The 18,891-nt window shown below is 41.6% G+C and overlaps 1 protein-coding gene across 1 annotated transcript in view; it reads left to right on the top strand.

The window, feature by feature from the left end:
- The first annotated feature begins 946 nt into the window (after window positions 1-946).
- Window positions 947-18,891, top strand: part of PRKG1 (protein kinase cGMP-dependent 1) — an 855,891-nt gene continuing 837,946 nt past the window's right edge. The window contains exon 1 of the mRNA XM_007071587.4: window positions 947-1,384. Coding sequence (XP_007071649.1) covers window positions 1,119-1,384 — 266 coding nt within the window. The 5' untranslated portion in view covers window positions 947-1,118. The remainder of the gene's footprint in view (window positions 1,385-18,891) is intronic.

The raw sequence follows: 18,891 nt of genomic DNA, 5'->3' as shown, positions 1-18,891 counted from the left end.
GTGTTTTCTGAAGATGGGAAAAGCAGTTCTGATGCCCCATTTGTCTTCTTTTCCAGGAGATAACTAGTATCTACTATCAAATACTTTTTTTTAAAGTACAGTGAAAATGGTGCCCTATCAGTGCTCCTCATATAAATTGGTAGAGTATGAGTAGAAGGTCATCAGATTTAAAACAGAGGAATAATTCTGCACACTGAGCTTCTATGTACCTAAAGACTCAAATGACCGACAAAACAACTAAGTCCATAGATTTTTAGGTGTCCTTTGCCATCAACAGCTACTTACTCTTTGTTACCTTTCAGTTCATGAACATAAAGCAGTACAGTCATAGCCTCACTTAACCATTTAGTAAAAATATTGAAGCTTTATTGTGGGAAAAGTCCTGATTCTTGTGTCGAAATCTAATTACAAGTGATCTTATCCACACTCTTCTTATACAACAAACTGGACCACAAAAGCCTTGTCATGCAACCCAGATGAGCAGTGGCAAGAGATGGGAGGGTTGGGGGTGGAGAAAGAGAGAGAGAGAGAATGGATTCATGTAGTTATTAGCTGAAGACGCTTTAATATTTATGAAGTGCTCTTTTTTTTTTAATCCAAAGTCTTAGGATCCAGTTACAGGGAGCTGCGTCACCCTCTAGATCACATGGTAATTGTTGCTATTTCAAGGATCAAGTCTTGCAGAGTGGCACAAAGCCCCCCACCCACTTCTTGTGTACCACTTAATGTCGGACAGTGATTATTGTATGATGGAGGGAGAGCTGCTGTTCTGATCAAACGCAGTTTAGGAGCTCAGTGCATGCTTCCCCCCCTCGCCCCCCCCCTCGTGAATTTGGCGGATATCAAGGGAGGAAGGACAGCTCTAATTGGTTTCTCAATGAAAGATAATCACCTATTCCCAGCAGAGCGTTCGGATTAGCACTCAGCATCTCCTCTCCACTGATTTCAGATTTCTCTGCCTCCGTTTACAGCCCATTCAGCAGTAAGTGGATCGAAGAAAGCTGTTCACCATCCATTAGTGGCAGCAGATCTCCCTGCTCACTTATTTAGAAGCTTCATTCACTCAGCGCTCGCCTTCCCTGCTGCTGCAGGCTAACAAAGTTAGCAAAGGTTGGAAAATGAGCGAGCTGGAAGGGGACTTTGCCAAGATTTTGCAGCTGAAGGAAGAGAGAATTAAAGAGTTGGAGAAGCGGTTGTCAGAGAAGGAAGAGGAGATCCAGGAACTGAAAAGAAAACTGCACAAATGCCAGTCAGTGCTGCCAGTGCCTACCACCCATATCGGACCCCGCACTACCCGGGCACAGGGCATCTCCGCGGAACCCCAGACCTACAGGTCTTTCCACGACCTCAGACAGGCCTTTAGGAAATTCACCAAATCGGAAAGGTAGGACCAGCCGCTGGGGACATGGGCAGACCCCCCTCTGCCCCAGGTCGCCGCCAGCATCGCGTTAGGTTTCGGGAGGGGTGGGCACAGAGCCTGTCTCCTCGGAGCTCCGCGCTCCTCCGGTTTAGGGGACCAGGCGGCAGATGGTAGCGAGCCGAATGAGACGAGTTGTCTCTGCCCGTCCCGGGCTGCTGTCAGGCCGGGGACGGGTCAGAGCCCCGAGCGAGGCGGGGGCTGAATCCCCCCCTGCGGGGCAGCCGGAGCAGGGAAGCCTCACAAAGTTTCTTTGGGCTCTTGTATAAATCGTGGGCTGACTCCAACCCTCCCCAGCTCCCAGGCTCGAGCGAGCCGCCTTCCCTGGCGCCCCCCCTCTCCCGGCAGCGGTCAGGACGTCCCGGGACGGGCAGGGTCACAGCCCGCTCCCCATCAGCGTGTGCTCCCTGGCTGTTTGTTGAGCGTGCCTGAGCGCTCTGCGCATGCTCCCTAACCACCCTTGGCCCCGCTGGACGGACACCACAACTTGCTCCCTCAACCCAATGGCGGGGCGGGGGGGGGGGGTCTGGTGTGCACTGGGGGGCGCGCGCGCGCGGTTCAGGACTGGAGACAGTGGGAGCGGAAAGCGGAGGGGGAGAGAGCGGCTGAGAGGCAAAACCCGGCTCCCGGCCCCCTCCTGCCTGGCGGCTGCTGCTGCGAGACTCCCGGACACCGGAGAAGCCCCATCGATCGGCTCCAGCCTGAAAGCCCCTGTGGGCAGCCGCGGGAGGAAGCCCAGAGCGCATTAGGGGCTTTTAGGCGCGGGAAGTGCAGAGCACGCAGTGCACACTGCAGGATATTGAATATCCCATTAACCCGACCGTCCCCCGCCCGCTCTGGCCCGGGGGGTGCGGGGCTGGGCGGGGAGCAGCGGTGCAGTCACGCTGCCGGGAACCCGGGGTGGGGGAGGTTCAAGCAATAGGCGCGTGACAAGTTGCTTGGCGGTGGCGCCTCGGCTGCATCAGGGGTCACCCCCCAGAGCCCGCCCGGGGGGCCCCCTGCTTTGGGCCCCGGGGGGGGGGGTGCTGGCGAAGTGGGGGCCTGCCCTGCAGCTTCCGTGGCGATGAAAGCGGAGGGGAGAGGGCAGCGGCCGCTGCTCCGGGGCCCGGCCAAGCTGGCAGAAATGTCCGCTCCTCTCCTCCGTCCGGGGCTGGAAACTTTGAGCCTTCCCCGCCTACAGCCACAGGGGCAGAAGAGGCGTTATCCTCCCCCCGCGGCTGCCCTAGAGACTCTGTTCCCCGTCCCCTACTAATCTCCTGTCTGGGAGCCGCGCTCCCCGCCTTCCCGAGAGAAGCGCTGGGTTCAGAGCGCGGCCCGCGGGGCGGCGAGGGGGTGGCCTGGGAACAGTGGAGAATTGTTAGTGTGAGGGCAGCACAGTTCCCCAGTGGGCCTGTGTGAGAAACGTCTGTGAGCCTGTGCTACAGACACAGCCCGTTTGAAAGAGCCAGAAGGGTGTGATTAAAAGTTGGCTTCGTCACAGCGTCAACTGCTGCCTCTCTGTGTGTGTGTGTGTGTTTGATGTGATTCCCTTGACTATTTCCCAGCTGGTTTGGGTGACTTACTCCCCTCCTTTCTAGCAGACCCAGACTTGGGCCTGTCTGCCTCTTTAAGAAACTCAGTTCCCCAAAGATTAATTTGGGTGTAAACCTGATTCCCCCCCCCCCAATGGTTCCTTTGCTACATTTCGCCAAGCTTTTTAATTGCTACTTGATGACTGGGTTTATTTTAAAATTCCTCTCAGTCTGACAGTCCTGCTTTTCAGGCTGGAGGGGTTTCCACCAGAGCTTGAAAGAGGGCACTGTGGGTCTACAATTAAAATTCATTTGGGCTTGCAATATGGCATTCCAAGTGATAATTGTCAAGTGTGTGACATTCCCCCTGGAAAAGCCTTTAAAAAGAGATTTGGTATGGAAGTGGCAGCCACCAGCCCCCTCCTGCTGTGTCCAAAGTCGAGAAAAGCTCCTAGTGGAGGGATCCTCTAGCTGCAGACAGATTATTCATTCTATTAGATGTGTCAAAGCACATATTTTTCTTGCAATATACTTTGCAAGTATGTCCCCACTTCCTCCTCTTTCTGGTTTACACTAGGACAGCGGGTAAACTTTTCCACTCAGTATTTGGGCTCATGCTTTAAATGGAAACCATAAAGTTTATTTTCAGCAGGCTGACTCACTATAGTGTAAAGAGTTATGACAAGTATAACATATGAATATAGCAATGGTTGAAATTGGGGGTGGTGGGTGCACCAGAACATTTAAAGGAGCAGAATATGGTTAACAGCAATATCAAACAATGCCTTTTTTCTTTGTCAGAAAAATATGGCTGATTGGCTCATTCAGACCCAATATTTTATTCAGAAATAAGGGTGTGCCCTTCAAATTTCTGACATTCCACTTTAAATGCCTTACTTTTTAAATGTTGGTCTTGTTCTGGGTTCCCTTGCTAAAAGTTGAAGTAATCTTGATAGGTTTATTGGGGCTGAAAGAGACAGTTTTATAGAATGACTGAGCCTACAATAACATAGCCTCAAGCACTGTGCCAGTGACAGCTGTTAGTTATAAAGTCTTTAAGGTCTTCTTTTGAATTGCAGGACCACTTTGAGATTTCTCATCAACTGCAGAATAAACGTACTATGAATATTTTGTTCCCATTTAGAACCTGAAAATGACACAATAAAAGCTATGTATGTGAATATGATTGTTACTGAAATTGTGTTCAAAATATTTGAATTTCAATATCTGTTTTTCTATAATTGTGTTCAAAATATTTGAACACAATAATAGAAAAATAGATATTGAAATATTTATTGCTACAAAATTAAAACAAACTTCTCTAACTACAAACTATAATCACTACTCAAATGCCTTATGATACATGATCCAGATTTACTTGCATTAGTGGAGTGTATATATTAAGACCTCCATAAATAATCTTCACAAAATGCATATGTCATCAGTGAGAACAGGGAGAAAAAGAGATCTGGGCTCTTAGCATATTTCAAGCAAATAATTACATTATTGAGAAAATATAAAAATCCTACTGACTGAATAAGGCCTGTGGACATTTCAAAATTCATAGTATCGATCAAACAGATGACTGAAATGTACAGCATTATCTGAATCTATACTATGAATTGCCCCCAACCTGATATTCAGTGGATGAGACAGCTGTCAATTAAAAAAATTAAAAATAAAAAGCTAAGATCGGCATCGGAAATGAACCCTTTCCTTCAAATTAAAACAAACTCATCTTCACTCTTTCACAAGTGCTGTTTCTGAAACTAAATATGTTTTCTTCAACAGCCAGGCATCTGCAATATGTGAGCTGCAAAAACCGGAAGACCTGCATTTTTAAAAATGTGGCCAAATTATCCATAAAGAAAGCAGCTTGGATCATAGGCTATTTTGGTTGTCACTTCAGAAAACTGCTCTGCATTGGACAAATTGTTATAAAATATAACTTAACATGGCCAAAACCAAGCTCCCGATCTTTCTCCCTACATCCCTCTCCTCCCCTGTGCTTGTAATGGTGAACAACACCATTGTCCCTGTGGCTCAGACCTGTCGTCTTTGGCTTGGCCTTCTCCTTTGACTCATGCATCCAGACCATATTGAAATCTTGTCACTTCTTCCTGTGCAATATTCCAAGATTCAGCTTCTGCTGTCTCCCCATGTTGTCAGAACTCTTGTCCAATTGTGATCATCTCATGCCTTAACTATTGTAACCTTCTCCTCTCTGGTCTTGTAATACATATAGAAAACTACAACCTGATAACAGCCAGAGAGGTGACAAGCTGTGACCACTACTAGGGACTGGCTAGGGATCACACATTCTATTATATTTGTTGCTTTGTCTCCCCATCCTGCCCGATTTTTGTTCCATCCATCTTTTACTTTTTTGTCTTTTAGCCTGTGAGCTCTTTGGGACAGGGACTGTCATTTGTTGTGTTTACACAGTGCCGAGCACAATTGGGCCCAATCTGATTGAGGCCTTTAGGCAGTACTGCAGTGGGAACTTTTCTCTCTTCCACCAGCAAAATGCCAGTTAATGAGTTAATACTTGCATATCCTTAACAATTTTTGTTTCTCCTCTAAAAATTCTCTCCAGTTTGTCGACATCTTTCTGCCACTGAGGTGCTCAAAAAGGGATACAGAGTTCTAGGTGCATTCCTCTAGGACATAGCGGAGAGATGATTTTCTTGTTCAATGATGCCTCTGTATGTACATTCCAAAAATCTCAATGACTTTTTATATTGTTGCATCATACTCCAAGTTCACATCCTCTGTCACCCCTTTCAGCATTTCTACTTTCCAAATATCTCCCTCACATTAATTATCTGTGTTTTCAGACTGTTTTTATCACATGTATTTGTTTATATTTTTCCAGAGTGAATCTCATTTTGGTCTTGTTCCTGAGAGATGCTTCTGTCTTCTGTAGGAGTTGCAGGTGCTCAGTATTTCACAGGATCAGACACCTATTTCTTGAACATATTTCTAATTTTGTAATATATTCTGCAGAATTTTTCCATTGTTAATAATTGTATGAGTCCTATGCCCTTACTATGCCCTTACTGCTGGTTGCAACATTTTTCAATTTAGTGTCTGAGAGTTTGTTTAAGGCTTTGAGTTCTTGTCCCATATAATTAATGAAGTTAAACAAAACTTGGCCCAGTAATGATCCTTGCAGCATTCACTAACCAACCTCCTTCTCCTCCATTTACTCCCAAACTAATGTATTGAAAATTAGTGTATCATTCCTAACTATTTTTGCTTCATGGGTTTTCAGCGGGCATGGGTTATATCAAATCCAATCTTTCAAGTATACAATGTATCAAAATGTTAAAATGATTTGCTGAAGTCTAGGTATATTGCAAGGCTCCAACTACTGTGTTTTGTTTGTCCATTAAGCCTAAACCCTGCAGTTGACTGAAAATGAGATCTTATTTGTGTGGAATTATGCTTATAAACACATGGTACTTAGTAATTATGTTCCTACATGTTTAATAATTGCATGCAATTTTGTTCCAATATTTTACTAGGGTTAAAAGTTTGAGTTTCTAGATAGTAATTGCCAGGTAGATGTGGTATCATTTTTCTCTAGGTATCTCGATGATTCTCTGACTTTTCACCTAAAATTGCTAATAGTTCAGTATCTTCATTAACTAATCACCTTGGGACTCCAGGATATGATATATATACATATATGTATGTGTGTGTGTGTGTGTGTGTGTATCTCAGATAGGATTTCCATTGTATATTTAATTTTTCCAAATATTCCTCTGTCTGCTTTTTAGCAATAACTACTGACCAACTACTCTTATTGTAGTTCTTTAGAGCTGAAATTGATTTGGAGAGTACAGGATGAGGCTCATTTCTAAATCTGGAGACAACTTCCATATAATAGAAGCCAATAAGATATTTAGACTAGTTGATTAATCCTAGTTAACGCACGGGATTAACTCAAAAAAATTAATCATGATTAAAAAAATTAATTGCAATTAATCGCAGTTTTAACCGCATTGTTAAACAATAGAATACCAATTGAAATTTATTAAATATTTTGGATGTTTTTCTACATTTTCAGTATATTGTATTCCGTGTTGTAATTAAAATCAAAGTGTATATTATTTTTATTACAAATATTTGCATTGTAAAAATGATAAAAGAAATAATATTTTTCAGTCCACCTCATACAAGTACTGTAGTGCAGTCTCTTTGTTATGAAAGTGCAATTTACAAATGTAGATTTTTTTTTTGTTACTTAACTGCACACCAAAACAAAACAATGTAAAACTTCAGAGCCTACAAGTCTGCTGAGTCCTACTTCTTTACATTTACGGGAGATAATGCTGCTGTCTTCTTATTTACAATGTCACCAGAATGTGAGAACAGGCATTTGCATGGCACTTTTGTAGCTGGCATATGCTAAACGTTCGTATGTCCCTTCATGCTTCGGCCACCATTCCAGAGGACATGCTTCCATGCTGATGATGCTCGTTAAAAACATAACGTGTTAATTAAATTTGTGACTGAACTCCCTGAGGGAGAATTGTATGTCCCCTGCTCTGTTTTACCCACATTCTGCCATATATTTCATGTTATAGCATTCTTGGATGATGACCCAGCACATGTTCATTTTAAAAACACTTTTACTGCAGATTTCACAAAAGGCAAAGAAGGTACCAATGTGCGATTTCTAAAGATAGCTACAGCACTTGACCGAAAGTCTAAGAATTTGAAGTGCTTTCCAAAATCCGAGAGGGACGAGGTGTGGAGAATGCTTTCAGAAGTCTTAAAAGAGCAAAACTCTGATGTGGAAACAAAAGAGCCCAAACTACCAAAAACGAAAATCAACCTTCTGCTGGTGGCATCTGACTCAGATACTGAAAGTGAACATGCATTGGTCCGCACAGCTTTGGATTGTTAGCGAGCAGAATCCATCATAAACATGGACGCATGTCCTCTGGTATGGTGGTTGAAACATGAAGGGAAATATGAATCTTTAGCACATATGGCATGTAAATATCTTGCAACGCCGGCTGCAACAGTGTCATGCGAATGCCTATTCTCATTTTCAGGTGACATGAACAAGAAGCAGGCATCATTATTGTCTGAAAATGTAAACAAACTTGTTTGTCTGAACAAAAAATAGGACTGAGTGGACTTGTAGGCTCGCAAGTTTTACATTGTTTTATTTTGAATGCAGGGTTTTTTGTACATAATTCTACATTTGTAAATTCCACTCATGATAAACAGATTGGACTACAGTACTTGTATTAGGTGAATTGAAAAATACTATTTCTTTTGTTTTTCTGCAGTGCAAATACTTGTAATCAAAAATAAATATAAAATGAGCACTGTACACTTTGTATTCTGTGTTGTAACTGAAATAAATATATTTGAAAATGTAGAAAACATCCAAAAATATTCAAATAAATGGTATTCTATTATTAACAGTACGATTAATCCCAATTAATTTTTTAATTGCTTGACAACCCTAATTTAGACCAATATTGACATCAGTCTATCCTTAAGTTTTGAATTGTTCTTAATTTAACCCAGTAGGGCCTGATCCACAGATGTCAATGGGAGCCTTCCTTTAGAAGCCAGTGGGCTTTATATCCCTTTGCTTGCCAAAAGAACATTGATAATTAATTACTCTATATTTTTATAACAAATATTATTGTAATATATACAAATGAATCTGAAATCCTCATACTAAAGAACATAAATAAACACGATAGAAATTTTGAAAAACAATTATCTTACTGAGCACAGAAAATAGAGTAAATTGTGGGTATGAAATCTATTTGGCAGAATGTTAATATTATTTTAATGTTTTGTTCTATTTCATTCACAATTTAATGGGTCAGCATTTTAAAGTTTCACTATGATCTGAAGAAATTTGGATTAAAATAGAAATACATTAATATTTTCCCTTTTTATATGCAAGTACTTCTCTTTTTCGCCTTAATCTTAAAGATTTGCACCTATAAGACCAATACTGTTTTTTTTAAAGGTCACTATTGAGGAGTAATTTGTCTTTACATAACAGAATTAGTGTTATATGCAAACATCCTGAAAAGACGCTTAAACTATATCACTCCAAACTATTGGATAATATAATTTAGTTATAATGAGAAAAGAAAAGCATTCTTGCATACACTTCTATTGATTTGTGAATATTCTGGTATAAATTAAAACCTTGCAAACTTTACAGATAGTCATCCTATCAGTGATGGCAGGTAGCTTTCTATGTGTGTGTGTGTAGTCTTCTAAAAACTGCAATTCTTTCTGATTTTGAAAAGGGTTTGTGTGTAAGTAATTATGTTGAAGAAATAAATGTGCTTGTTTATAAATCTCACAGAAAACTTTTGAGGAAGGGGTCATGCTGCCTTTTGAGTTTGAAATAGACCTAGCATTTTGTTGACTGGGGGAAAAAATTGATGTGATTGAAGAAAATCATTAACACCACTCCAACGGTAATAGCATGTAATCTTCTATATTTGTTTTTATATTCACATACCATGGGTGTGTTTAAATACTTATGTATATAGATACAGACTACTAGATGAAGTCTAAAAGATCTGTCCTCTAGTTGCTGGTTATCTGAACCTAAAATGGAAAAAAATCCCCTAAATTATTCTTCTATAGCTTAGTAACAGCTATATAGCTAGTAATTAGGTACTATGGGCATGTCAGTAATGTCTGAGAGAGATAGCATAGTATTCCTAGTTGTTAAGCAACACTTTTAGGCACTGAGCACTTCTCATGTACAAAGCACTGCCAAATTTTAAACATGTTTTGGTGCCTAAAGATGCAGATATGTTCTTAGTGGGATTTTCATACACCCTTGTTTTACTGTTTCCACAACAAAGTAGCAAAATGGAAATGATCTGTCCACTGTAATTTTGCTGCAAGGAGTTTATCCCAAACTATTCAAAGGTGTTTTTGCTTTTATGTTCAGAAAGAAGAGTTATAGTGTTTGCCACAAGATGGCAGTGGGACTTAATGTTTAACACACAATTTTGGGGTGTGTTTTGGTTTCCGTCAAAAATTCCATTTTTATTCTTTGTGCAACTACTTGTTCTCCTGACAAGCAGACATAATTCAGCTTTCCAGAATCAATAAACCATACCACGTCTTAATTTTTATGTCTTTCACATTGTCTAATACGTCAAACTATAGGAAAAGAATGTGTAAAGAGAACACTGTACAACTTTTCTCTGTTCAATACTGCTAGATTTCAATATACACCTGTATGATTCATCCAGTATAATGCTAGGATTTGGCTCTTCCAACATGATCTCAGGGAACATTGTTGATGAATTCCCCATAACTCCATCTCAATAACATTTGGAATAAACCAGTGTCTAAAAATTTTTCTTGCAATATTTAATCATAAAAAATATCATGTAAGGTCTAGAATCTGACTAGGTACAGTCCTGAGTACACAGTGGTGGTGCATAAATTGCACCACTCTAGGGGTAGTCCCAGGAAGTATTGTGACTCAGAGAAACACACCACTGAGTCAAATTCCTCTTGCTCCCAGAAGCTAGTTACCCGCTGACCTTTATTACTAGCCATAAATTATGACTGCTCATGCTGGCTTGGATACTATAGGCAGGGAGTGGAGATGTAGCCAAGCTTTCGTCCATTCCCTGCTCTCCTCCATCCCACGTGGTTTGGTAAGGAGTAAGCAGGTGAATAGCATCGCTTATTCCTATGTGCCTGGATCCAAGGCCTCAGAAGCCTTCTTAAAGACATTTTTTCTTCCTTATGCATTTGCATCAGCATCTAGTCCTATGATTATTATTATTTTTTTTTTGCATCCTCTGTTAAAGGAGAAAGAACCCATTCCCCATAGCTGAGGTACCATGGTAGGGGATGAGTTAATATGAGGTCATGTCTAATTCACTGCACCACTGGAAAATACCATTCAGCCTTCTTGTATGAAACCTATGTAATTCAGCTCTACCTGTGTGTCTACTCACAAGAACAGCGAAGAGGCTGGAAATGAAGTGATAACTCTGGCTTGTGTTTTTTATACCCTTGATGGAGACTTAGTACAGTGAATTAATACATATAGAAAGCAAAACTTGAATGATGCTAAGGTTAAATCTTTAATGAAAGGAAGGGAATTCAGATCTAAGGCTTTCACTATGTTATGCATAGTGTTTCTTGGACTCTGGATCACTTGCTGATAGAGATGGAGTGGCTGCCCTAAAACAGTATTTTCTTAATTTTTTTTTGTCATGTTAAAGTTATTAAACTGTCTTGAATGATTTTTCGGTGTGTTTGTTATTTCCATTTGGCTTTAAATCTTTACTAAAATCAGAATTGTGTAAAGATTACTATAAATGTATATGGAACTCCATTTTCAATATAATTACTGCAGCATCTTTTGAGGTTGTAAAGGCTTTGTTAAATATTTTATGACCTTTATGTCTGAGGCTCTGTCCAAGGTGCTTTGGGGTGTGTCGCAATAGGCCAAGCCTCATCATGTTCCTAGGTAACTACAATGTGCAGAAAACAGTTACAGGTGGTTAATAGTCAACAAGATAGATAACCAAAGAATATCTTCTTTGTCTGCCTAGGTTAGCCACCACAACTTATTCAGGAAAAGTATAATTGTTTTAAAGGTATAGTTTAAAAAGAAAATCTCCATGTTAGTTATCCTACAGATTACTGATACGATGCCATCTGGCTTCAGTGTGTTGCGACAGGGCATACTTTAAGTACTTAGTCCATGGCTGACTGACACAAAGATCATAATGGCTTCATTAGAATCATTAGGCTCTATTATGTCAATATATTTTAAGGAGCTTTATTCCATAGATCCTTTCGTAGAAAGTAACACAGCATAAAAAGCCCTTATGAAATTTTTGATGCAAACTAACTGCTGTGCGCGTGCAGCTGCTACCTCTAAATGGTAAATCACTCATTTGCAGTTGTATTTCAGTAATAAATACAGAAGCTTACCTTTGAAAAGCAGCTAACGTGTACTTGAAGCAACTACTTTTATTATTTTGTTAGAGGCCCGAGCATTTTGCAGGCCTTGAGAGAAGATAATCTGTTACCGGAATTCTACTGTAACTTAAAATATATATGAACATTCTGAAAAGTATGGCTGAATCTAAGCCTGATCCTGAAAAATCTATCTTTCTTGACTAATCCTTTCTCATTCAAGTTGTCCTGTAGAATTCTGTTGTGCAGAGGCCTGGGCTTTAAGTTGTCCAAGGTAACAAAAGTTCAGTTCAGCTCGTTCCATAAGTGTTTAGAAAAGTAAGCAAGAGGTGCAGACAAGTATCCAATTACTAACTGGATCACTTAAGTAAAAAGAACTCCAGGTACAATCAGGGGTTGGCAAAACCACAAGCTGAAAGATCCCAGAAAAGAGAGGAAAAGCTTATAGTTTAAAATCACTGAAATGTGGTGTGGTTGATTTTAATGGGATGAGGTTGGATATTCTTTTAGGTGAGGAGCACTGACAAGAATAGTGGGATAGGTGGACTGCAAGGAGTGAGCTTCACTATCATGTCTGCTAACTCCACCTTTTCCTGAGAGCCACCATGAACTGTTTTGTTTTCTTGATGCTGAAAGGCAGTTAACAGGACCAGGCCATTGAGTGGAAATCAGAGGAGATCAGCAGCTTCAGCTAAATCCTGAACAACACCTGAGATGTGAGCCTGAGGTTTTTGCTGTCACCTTCTCCCTCGTGTCACTCTGCTCTTCCCCATCTTCCTTCCTACCTTGCTCTTTCTGCCTCTGTCTACTAAGAGTGTGGCATAGCCAGCAGAGACAACTTCACCTTTGCAGTGCTGCTGTGGCCCTGTGACCAGAAAGGCAAGCTAAGCAAAGCCTTTACTTCTGCCAGCACCTGTCAGCCTTTTATTAAGTCTTGGAGTGGCTGTGCTGGGTCTGTTTATCCAGAAGTGAGATGGCAAGTGAGAGTCAGCCATAGAGATAGAAGTTGCATTTTCTATCTTTGCTATTATTTTCTCTCCCCTTTTGTTTGTGTCTTTTTTTCCCTTGAAGGAAACAGAACTGACCTTGAACAACAGTTTGACTTGATGCTGTTTTCTCTACACTAACGTTTTCTCCACAAAAACAAAAAACCAAAAACCCAGTAAATACTACTTTAGCTCCATCCAAAAGGTTATCAAACAGAGGTTTTCCCTGTGCAAGACTATACAGCTACAGAAAAAAGGAATAAAGGATATCATTAAAATGAAAGTCTTAATGTTTTAACTGTTTCCTATTTTCTGTGTCTTTAGTAAAAGGCTAAAAAGATATTTAATCAGGCTTGTTCCAATGGGACTAAGCCAGCAATAGCTTGACACAAAACTCTGGACCACACTTAACTGTTTTATGATATAACAGTGAACAAGGGTTTTATTAACATCTTATCCCTGGTTGGGCCCAAGATACCTGCTTATCAACACAACACTTCAGTGGGACTGCTCATATGAGTAACACTTGCAGGATTGGGCTCAGAAACAAAAAAAGATCATCCTGTCTTTCCCCCTGCCAATACAGAGTTGTCCCCAATAGTGTATTCTTGAATGCTTTGTTCTGCCCTCTTTTAAATTACGTAAGTGATAGGACTTTCACTGCTTCCCTGGGGAGACTAACCCACAATCAAGCAGACTTCACTGAAATTGAGAGATCACAGTATAATGCAACTTCAGCCTGGAGAAAATTTTCCTGTTTTTTTTTAATAAATCCCTAAAAGTGTTATATATAACTTTATCATAGCATTGTCTGGAACCACCTCTATAATTTTAAACTGTTTCTGTCTCTCAAATCTTTGATCTCATTTTAAAAATAAAAAAAGGAAAGTTCTTTATGTGGGGGATATTATCTTTTAAAATAACATTTGGATATAATAGAAATTATATGTGTGGAGTTTGGAAAGGGAAAAAGTTAGTCTCTCACTTGCTGTTGTATTTTTAAGAGCTGTACATAGATTTAGACATATATGGCATTGTAAGCTACTCCGCTACAGTGGGCCTTTTTTTTTTTTAGTCACACAGAATGTAGTTTTCATAAGAACTTTAGGCTACGTTATCTGAAAGATGATATAAAATATATAATATATGAATAAAAATAAATTCCTCAGGGTGATAAAGTGTAGAAAAGGAAAATTATATATAAAGGGATAAAATAACAAAATAAGCCCTCTTTGCAGCCTAACTGACAGACGTAGGAAAAAAAAGCCCTCCCAAGATACCCATTCAGTCGCACCTGGAGTTAGATGCTGCTCCTGGAAAATATCTTGCACAGCTCGAGTTCTGTGAGAAAGTTGTAATGCATGTTGTCCTCGTTGCTGCAAAAGAAAAAGGATTGTTTCAACATTTTATTATTTTTCTTTTTAATATTCCATTCATGGAAGTTCTTTAAACATATTTGTTCCCTTTGTGTTAAACAATTTGTAGATGAGTGTAATTAAAATAGGTGAACAGTAGAAAAGGAATAACTAGTGAAAGTAATAAGGAAATAAAATGAAAAGAAAATTCTTAATCAAATCCGAAAGTGTCCATTTTAGCAGAAGAAGCTAATATATTGTAATACCAGTTTTCATTGCTTGTAAACAGCAGGATTCATTAGCACAATATTGCCTTTTTATTTTGGGGTAAACTTCCCCCCTCCCCTGTATAACCTGAGCAAATAGGCTTTGTGAATGATAACAAGGGTTGTTGAGGGGAGTGTGGAATTCACTGCTTCAAGCCATGGGCAGGCCATGGCCACTCATACACAATATGTAGGTATGACAATTTTGATGTATTCTAAGACTATCTTCCACTAAGTTCGCTGTTTCCACTATTCATGGCTCACTAGGACTCTTGAATTCAAATCCAGTTGAGAGAGAGACATGGTATAATGGTCTGTGTACTAGAATAGAGAATTTGAATTCCTGAGATTAGTTTGTACCTCTGACACTCCCTGTGCCAACATCTATCTAATCTATATTTCCAAGCCACCTATTATCTTAGTTCTGCTGGTGCAGTGCCTAGGGGGGAGCCCTGATGTTGAAAAACCTGTTAGGAGGGTGATTGTCATGGCTAACCCCCCCACAATCTCCCTGCTACCAGGGGTGATCACATTTGACCAATGCAAAATTGGACAGTTGTGATTTGGGAATGGGTTTGGGCATGGCAGCAGTAGGGTGTTTTGATTCAGTAGAGTCTTCAGTGAGGTTCCACGTACAGGATTATTATACAGTTCTGACAGATTAAAGCTATCCACCCCAATGAATTCCTGTTGGGATGCAGTGGCCCTTTCTGGTGCGGGGAGAGGCAATTTGCGTGATTCTAATTGTGTATATATATATTTTTAAATGCTGTTCTTTAGTGGTTTCCTTTGTTGTTATTCAGTGGGCTCAATTGTGGCCCCAGATACACAGGCACAATGTGCATTGGCATCATTAAGAGTTGTGATGGTGTAATTGAGAGCAAAATTAAACGTATGAAACAGTGTACAGCACTGGTCCCTGACACCTGTAATTTGTTTACCTATAACTGTGGAATAATGTTGCTTGTATGTTATTTCAAGGACACACTTTTTTCTCTAATCGATGAACTGGCCGAGACCTTTTAAAAAGGATGGTGAAGAAAAGGTGTAGAGGTCCCAGCAAACTCCTGGTTCTTCGATGTGTATTCTGCTCAGCATATTTGTGCCATGTATGCTGGAGCTGGAGATTTCTTTCCTGCAGCAATACCCATTGGTACGACTTGCCTCAAACCCCCTTGTGGCCCCTCCTGAGGCTTTATGAGGTTGGCACCACTCCAGCCCCCCTTTGTTCATCTTGTTGCCAGTGGCCTTAGTCAGAACTCCCCATGTGTGAGCCTTCTACAGTTTTGCTTTTCATCACACTTGTGTCATTGAGTCTTACCCTATAAATAGTCAGTACTTGTACTTTATTGTAGTTCTTAGTTCAGTTATTTTTTATACTAATTTGTTATGCTTAGAACTGGAGGGTTTGCACCATTCTCCAGGTTTCAAATGTTGCGTGTTGGGGGGGGGTCTTGATCCCCAGCAGTGACTCCTATGCTCGCTGCTTGCTATGTGTAGACAAAGATCACCTTAAGGGAAAGTATAATATCTGCTGCTCCTTCAGAAAGAGAATGCAGATTTCACGAGACCTTTGCTGGAAGCAGCACCTGTTGGAACAGGCTATGAGGCATTCATCAGCACAGGAACCTTCTTCAGCCAGTGGGACTGGCTGCCCACAACCATCTTCCGCTTTGTTGGTGATAGTGGAAGGACTCCCGGGCTCTGATTCTTTCCTGAAAAAGGGAAGTGGGTTGATCTACATCTTCTCACGTATCTCGGAAAAGGACCCATAAAATGAATCAGGGATGTTCAAAGTCAACAAGAGATTTGTCCTCTTCATCAAAAACAGTCGCACAAAGTTCACAAGAGTCAGGCACCCCAGGTAGAGCTGTGCCGTTAACTTGCATCTCCCTGGTATCAAGGCAAGAAAATTCCAGTGCTGTACTGTTGACTCTGGCACTGTCTGGGAGACAGCTGCCAATTCCAGTACCTATGGATAGTGTGGTGCTACTTCTTTCCATTCCAGTGACGCTAAAAGCCTATGTGGCAGTGATGGACTTATTCTGCCTCCCCACTAATTCAAGAGGAGGACATAGTATTGGTACTGCTGGCTGTCCAGGCTCCTCTGCTTCTACAGATTCAGGGCTAGGGCTGCTACAATCAATGGCCTTGGTACTGACAAAAAAGCAAGCACCTTCCTTGGTGCAGAGGCCTGTAGAGCTGGTACCGATACAGTCCTCATCCCGGCACAGTCTACATCCCCTATTTTGGCATCTGTCACTTTGGCACCTACGTACCCCCACTAACTCTGTTATGCTCTTTGGCACTGACAATGGAAGATTTCCTGGTACTGGACGCTTTGGTGGAGAACTCTACTTCGAGAGGCTTTTCCAGTACCGACAGTGGTTTCCGACCTTTGTACTGACTTTGCCTGTCGCCCGATGGCCTGTAGGTCAGATGCAAAGTGATACTGTAATCATTGTTCAAGTAGACTCCGAACCCATCCCCCAAACAGTACTGCTTGGGAGTCATCTGAGTGGAATACAGACCTGCAAACACTCAAAGAAGAAAAAAGCTTACTAACCTGTTCTGTAACTGTTGCTCTATGAGATGTGGGTGCAGACTTGTGTTCCACAGTCTTCCCTCCATTCCTTCTCCATTGGAATTTTAAACCACCTGCTCTGGGGTGAAGCAACTGAGGGTGGGATCAGGGTGCCGTTGCCCTTATATAGCCTCTTCAGGAACTGTGAGAGGGGTAGGCTGTGTGCACTGCCCTGACTGGTACTGCTGCGGGGGGAAAACCCTCCAACAGCAGTGCGCTTGGCATGAACAAACCTGAGTGGAATATACATTGGCACTCACGTCTCAAAGAACAATGACAGAGCAGGTTAGTAACCATTTTTTTGTTATGAAGGCAACTGTGCTTTTAGAATGTACATCTTGGAACATGAACTATGTAGTTTGGGAAACTGGTTCTTTATAAGGAAAAATAAGTTCATTTTTGCATGTGTGTACATCCACAGAGCAAAATTGTGCACTGATTTTTTTCACTCTTCTGTTCCTCTGAAGTAACTGATTTTGAATGGGATGCAAGTCAATGCAGATTTTGATCCATGATGTTCATTTGAGGCTCATCTATTCTGAGGATAGTTTTCTTAAACAAGGCTTTGAATAAAGTGAATCAGACTTGTGGCTGGTGTAATGGGTTTTCTTGTAACTAAAATTAGCTCATCAAATAGTACCAGGCCAAATGAATAGTTGTTTAATTGAATAAATAATTTCCTTTTTATTAGGCCTGGCTTTACAGTAAATGGGCCCATTAGTTACCTTTAGATTTCACAGTGCAATCTGATTCATTCACTTACAAATGAATTGACTAACGTTGTTTCTCATAATCAAAATTTGAACTTGAATAGGAAATATATATATTTTAAGTCCCTTTACACCATTTTTTAAGAAGGAGCTTTGAGGGACATGTAAGGAGGACAGATTTTTTTTTTTTAAATTCATTGTTGATGTAGCACAGGGGTTGGCAACCTTTCAGAAGTGGTGTGCCGGGTCTTCATTTATTCACTTTAATTTAAGGTTTTGCGTGCCAGTAATACATTTTAACATTTTTTAGAAGGTCTCTCTCTATAAGTCTATATATTATATAGCAAAACTATTGTCGTATGTAAAGTAAACTAGGTTTTCAAAATGTTTAAGAAGCTTCATTTAAAATTAAATTAAAATGCTGATCTTACGCTGCCAGCCCACTCAGCCCGCTGCCGGCCTGGGGTTCCATTCACCTAGGCCGGCAGAAGGCTGAGCGGGGCCCTGGCTGGCAAGGGGCCGGCAGCCAGAACCCCAGACTGGCAGTGGGCTGAGCGGCTCAGCCCGCTGCCACTCAGCCTGCTGCCAGTCTAGGGTTCCGTCCGCCGGCTCCTGCCAGCCAGGGTCCCGGCTGCCGGCCCTGCTCAGCCCGCTGCCGGTCTGGGATCCGGCCCTGCCCACATAGAATGGGTACCTACCTTCTTCCTTGTTCTAGCCCATTCTCTTCCTCTCTCTCTGCACTGAGCTGAGGGTGGGAGTGCACTGAGCACAGGGCTGGGGGTTGGGGTGTAGGGTCTAGCCAGGAGCTAGAATGAGGGAGGGGGCTCAGGGTTGGGGCAGGAGGTTTGGGGGTGGAGTGCTTTCCTGGGCAGCTTCCATTTGGTGCAAGGGTGGGAATGTAGGGGGTGCAAGAGTCAGGACATGGGGTGTGGGGAGGCTGGGTATGTGTGTGGGGGGATGCAGTAGTCAGGGCAGGGGGCTGGGGGTGTGTGGGGAGGGTGCAGAAGTCAGGGCAGGGAGCTGGGGCATGTGAAGGGGTGCAGGAGTCAGGGCAAGAGCTGTGTCGGGGCTGGGTATGTGTGGGAGGTGCTGGAGTCAGGATTGGGG

The sequence above is a fragment of the Chelonia mydas genome, chromosome 7, assembly GCF_015237465.2.
Source record: "Chelonia mydas isolate rCheMyd1 chromosome 7, rCheMyd1.pri.v2, whole genome shotgun sequence".
NCBI classification, from domain to species: Eukaryota; Metazoa; Chordata; order Testudines; family Cheloniidae; genus Chelonia; species Chelonia mydas.
The sequence above is the reverse complement of the archived record's forward strand: the minus strand, read 5'-3'. Positions and strand labels throughout refer to the sequence as shown.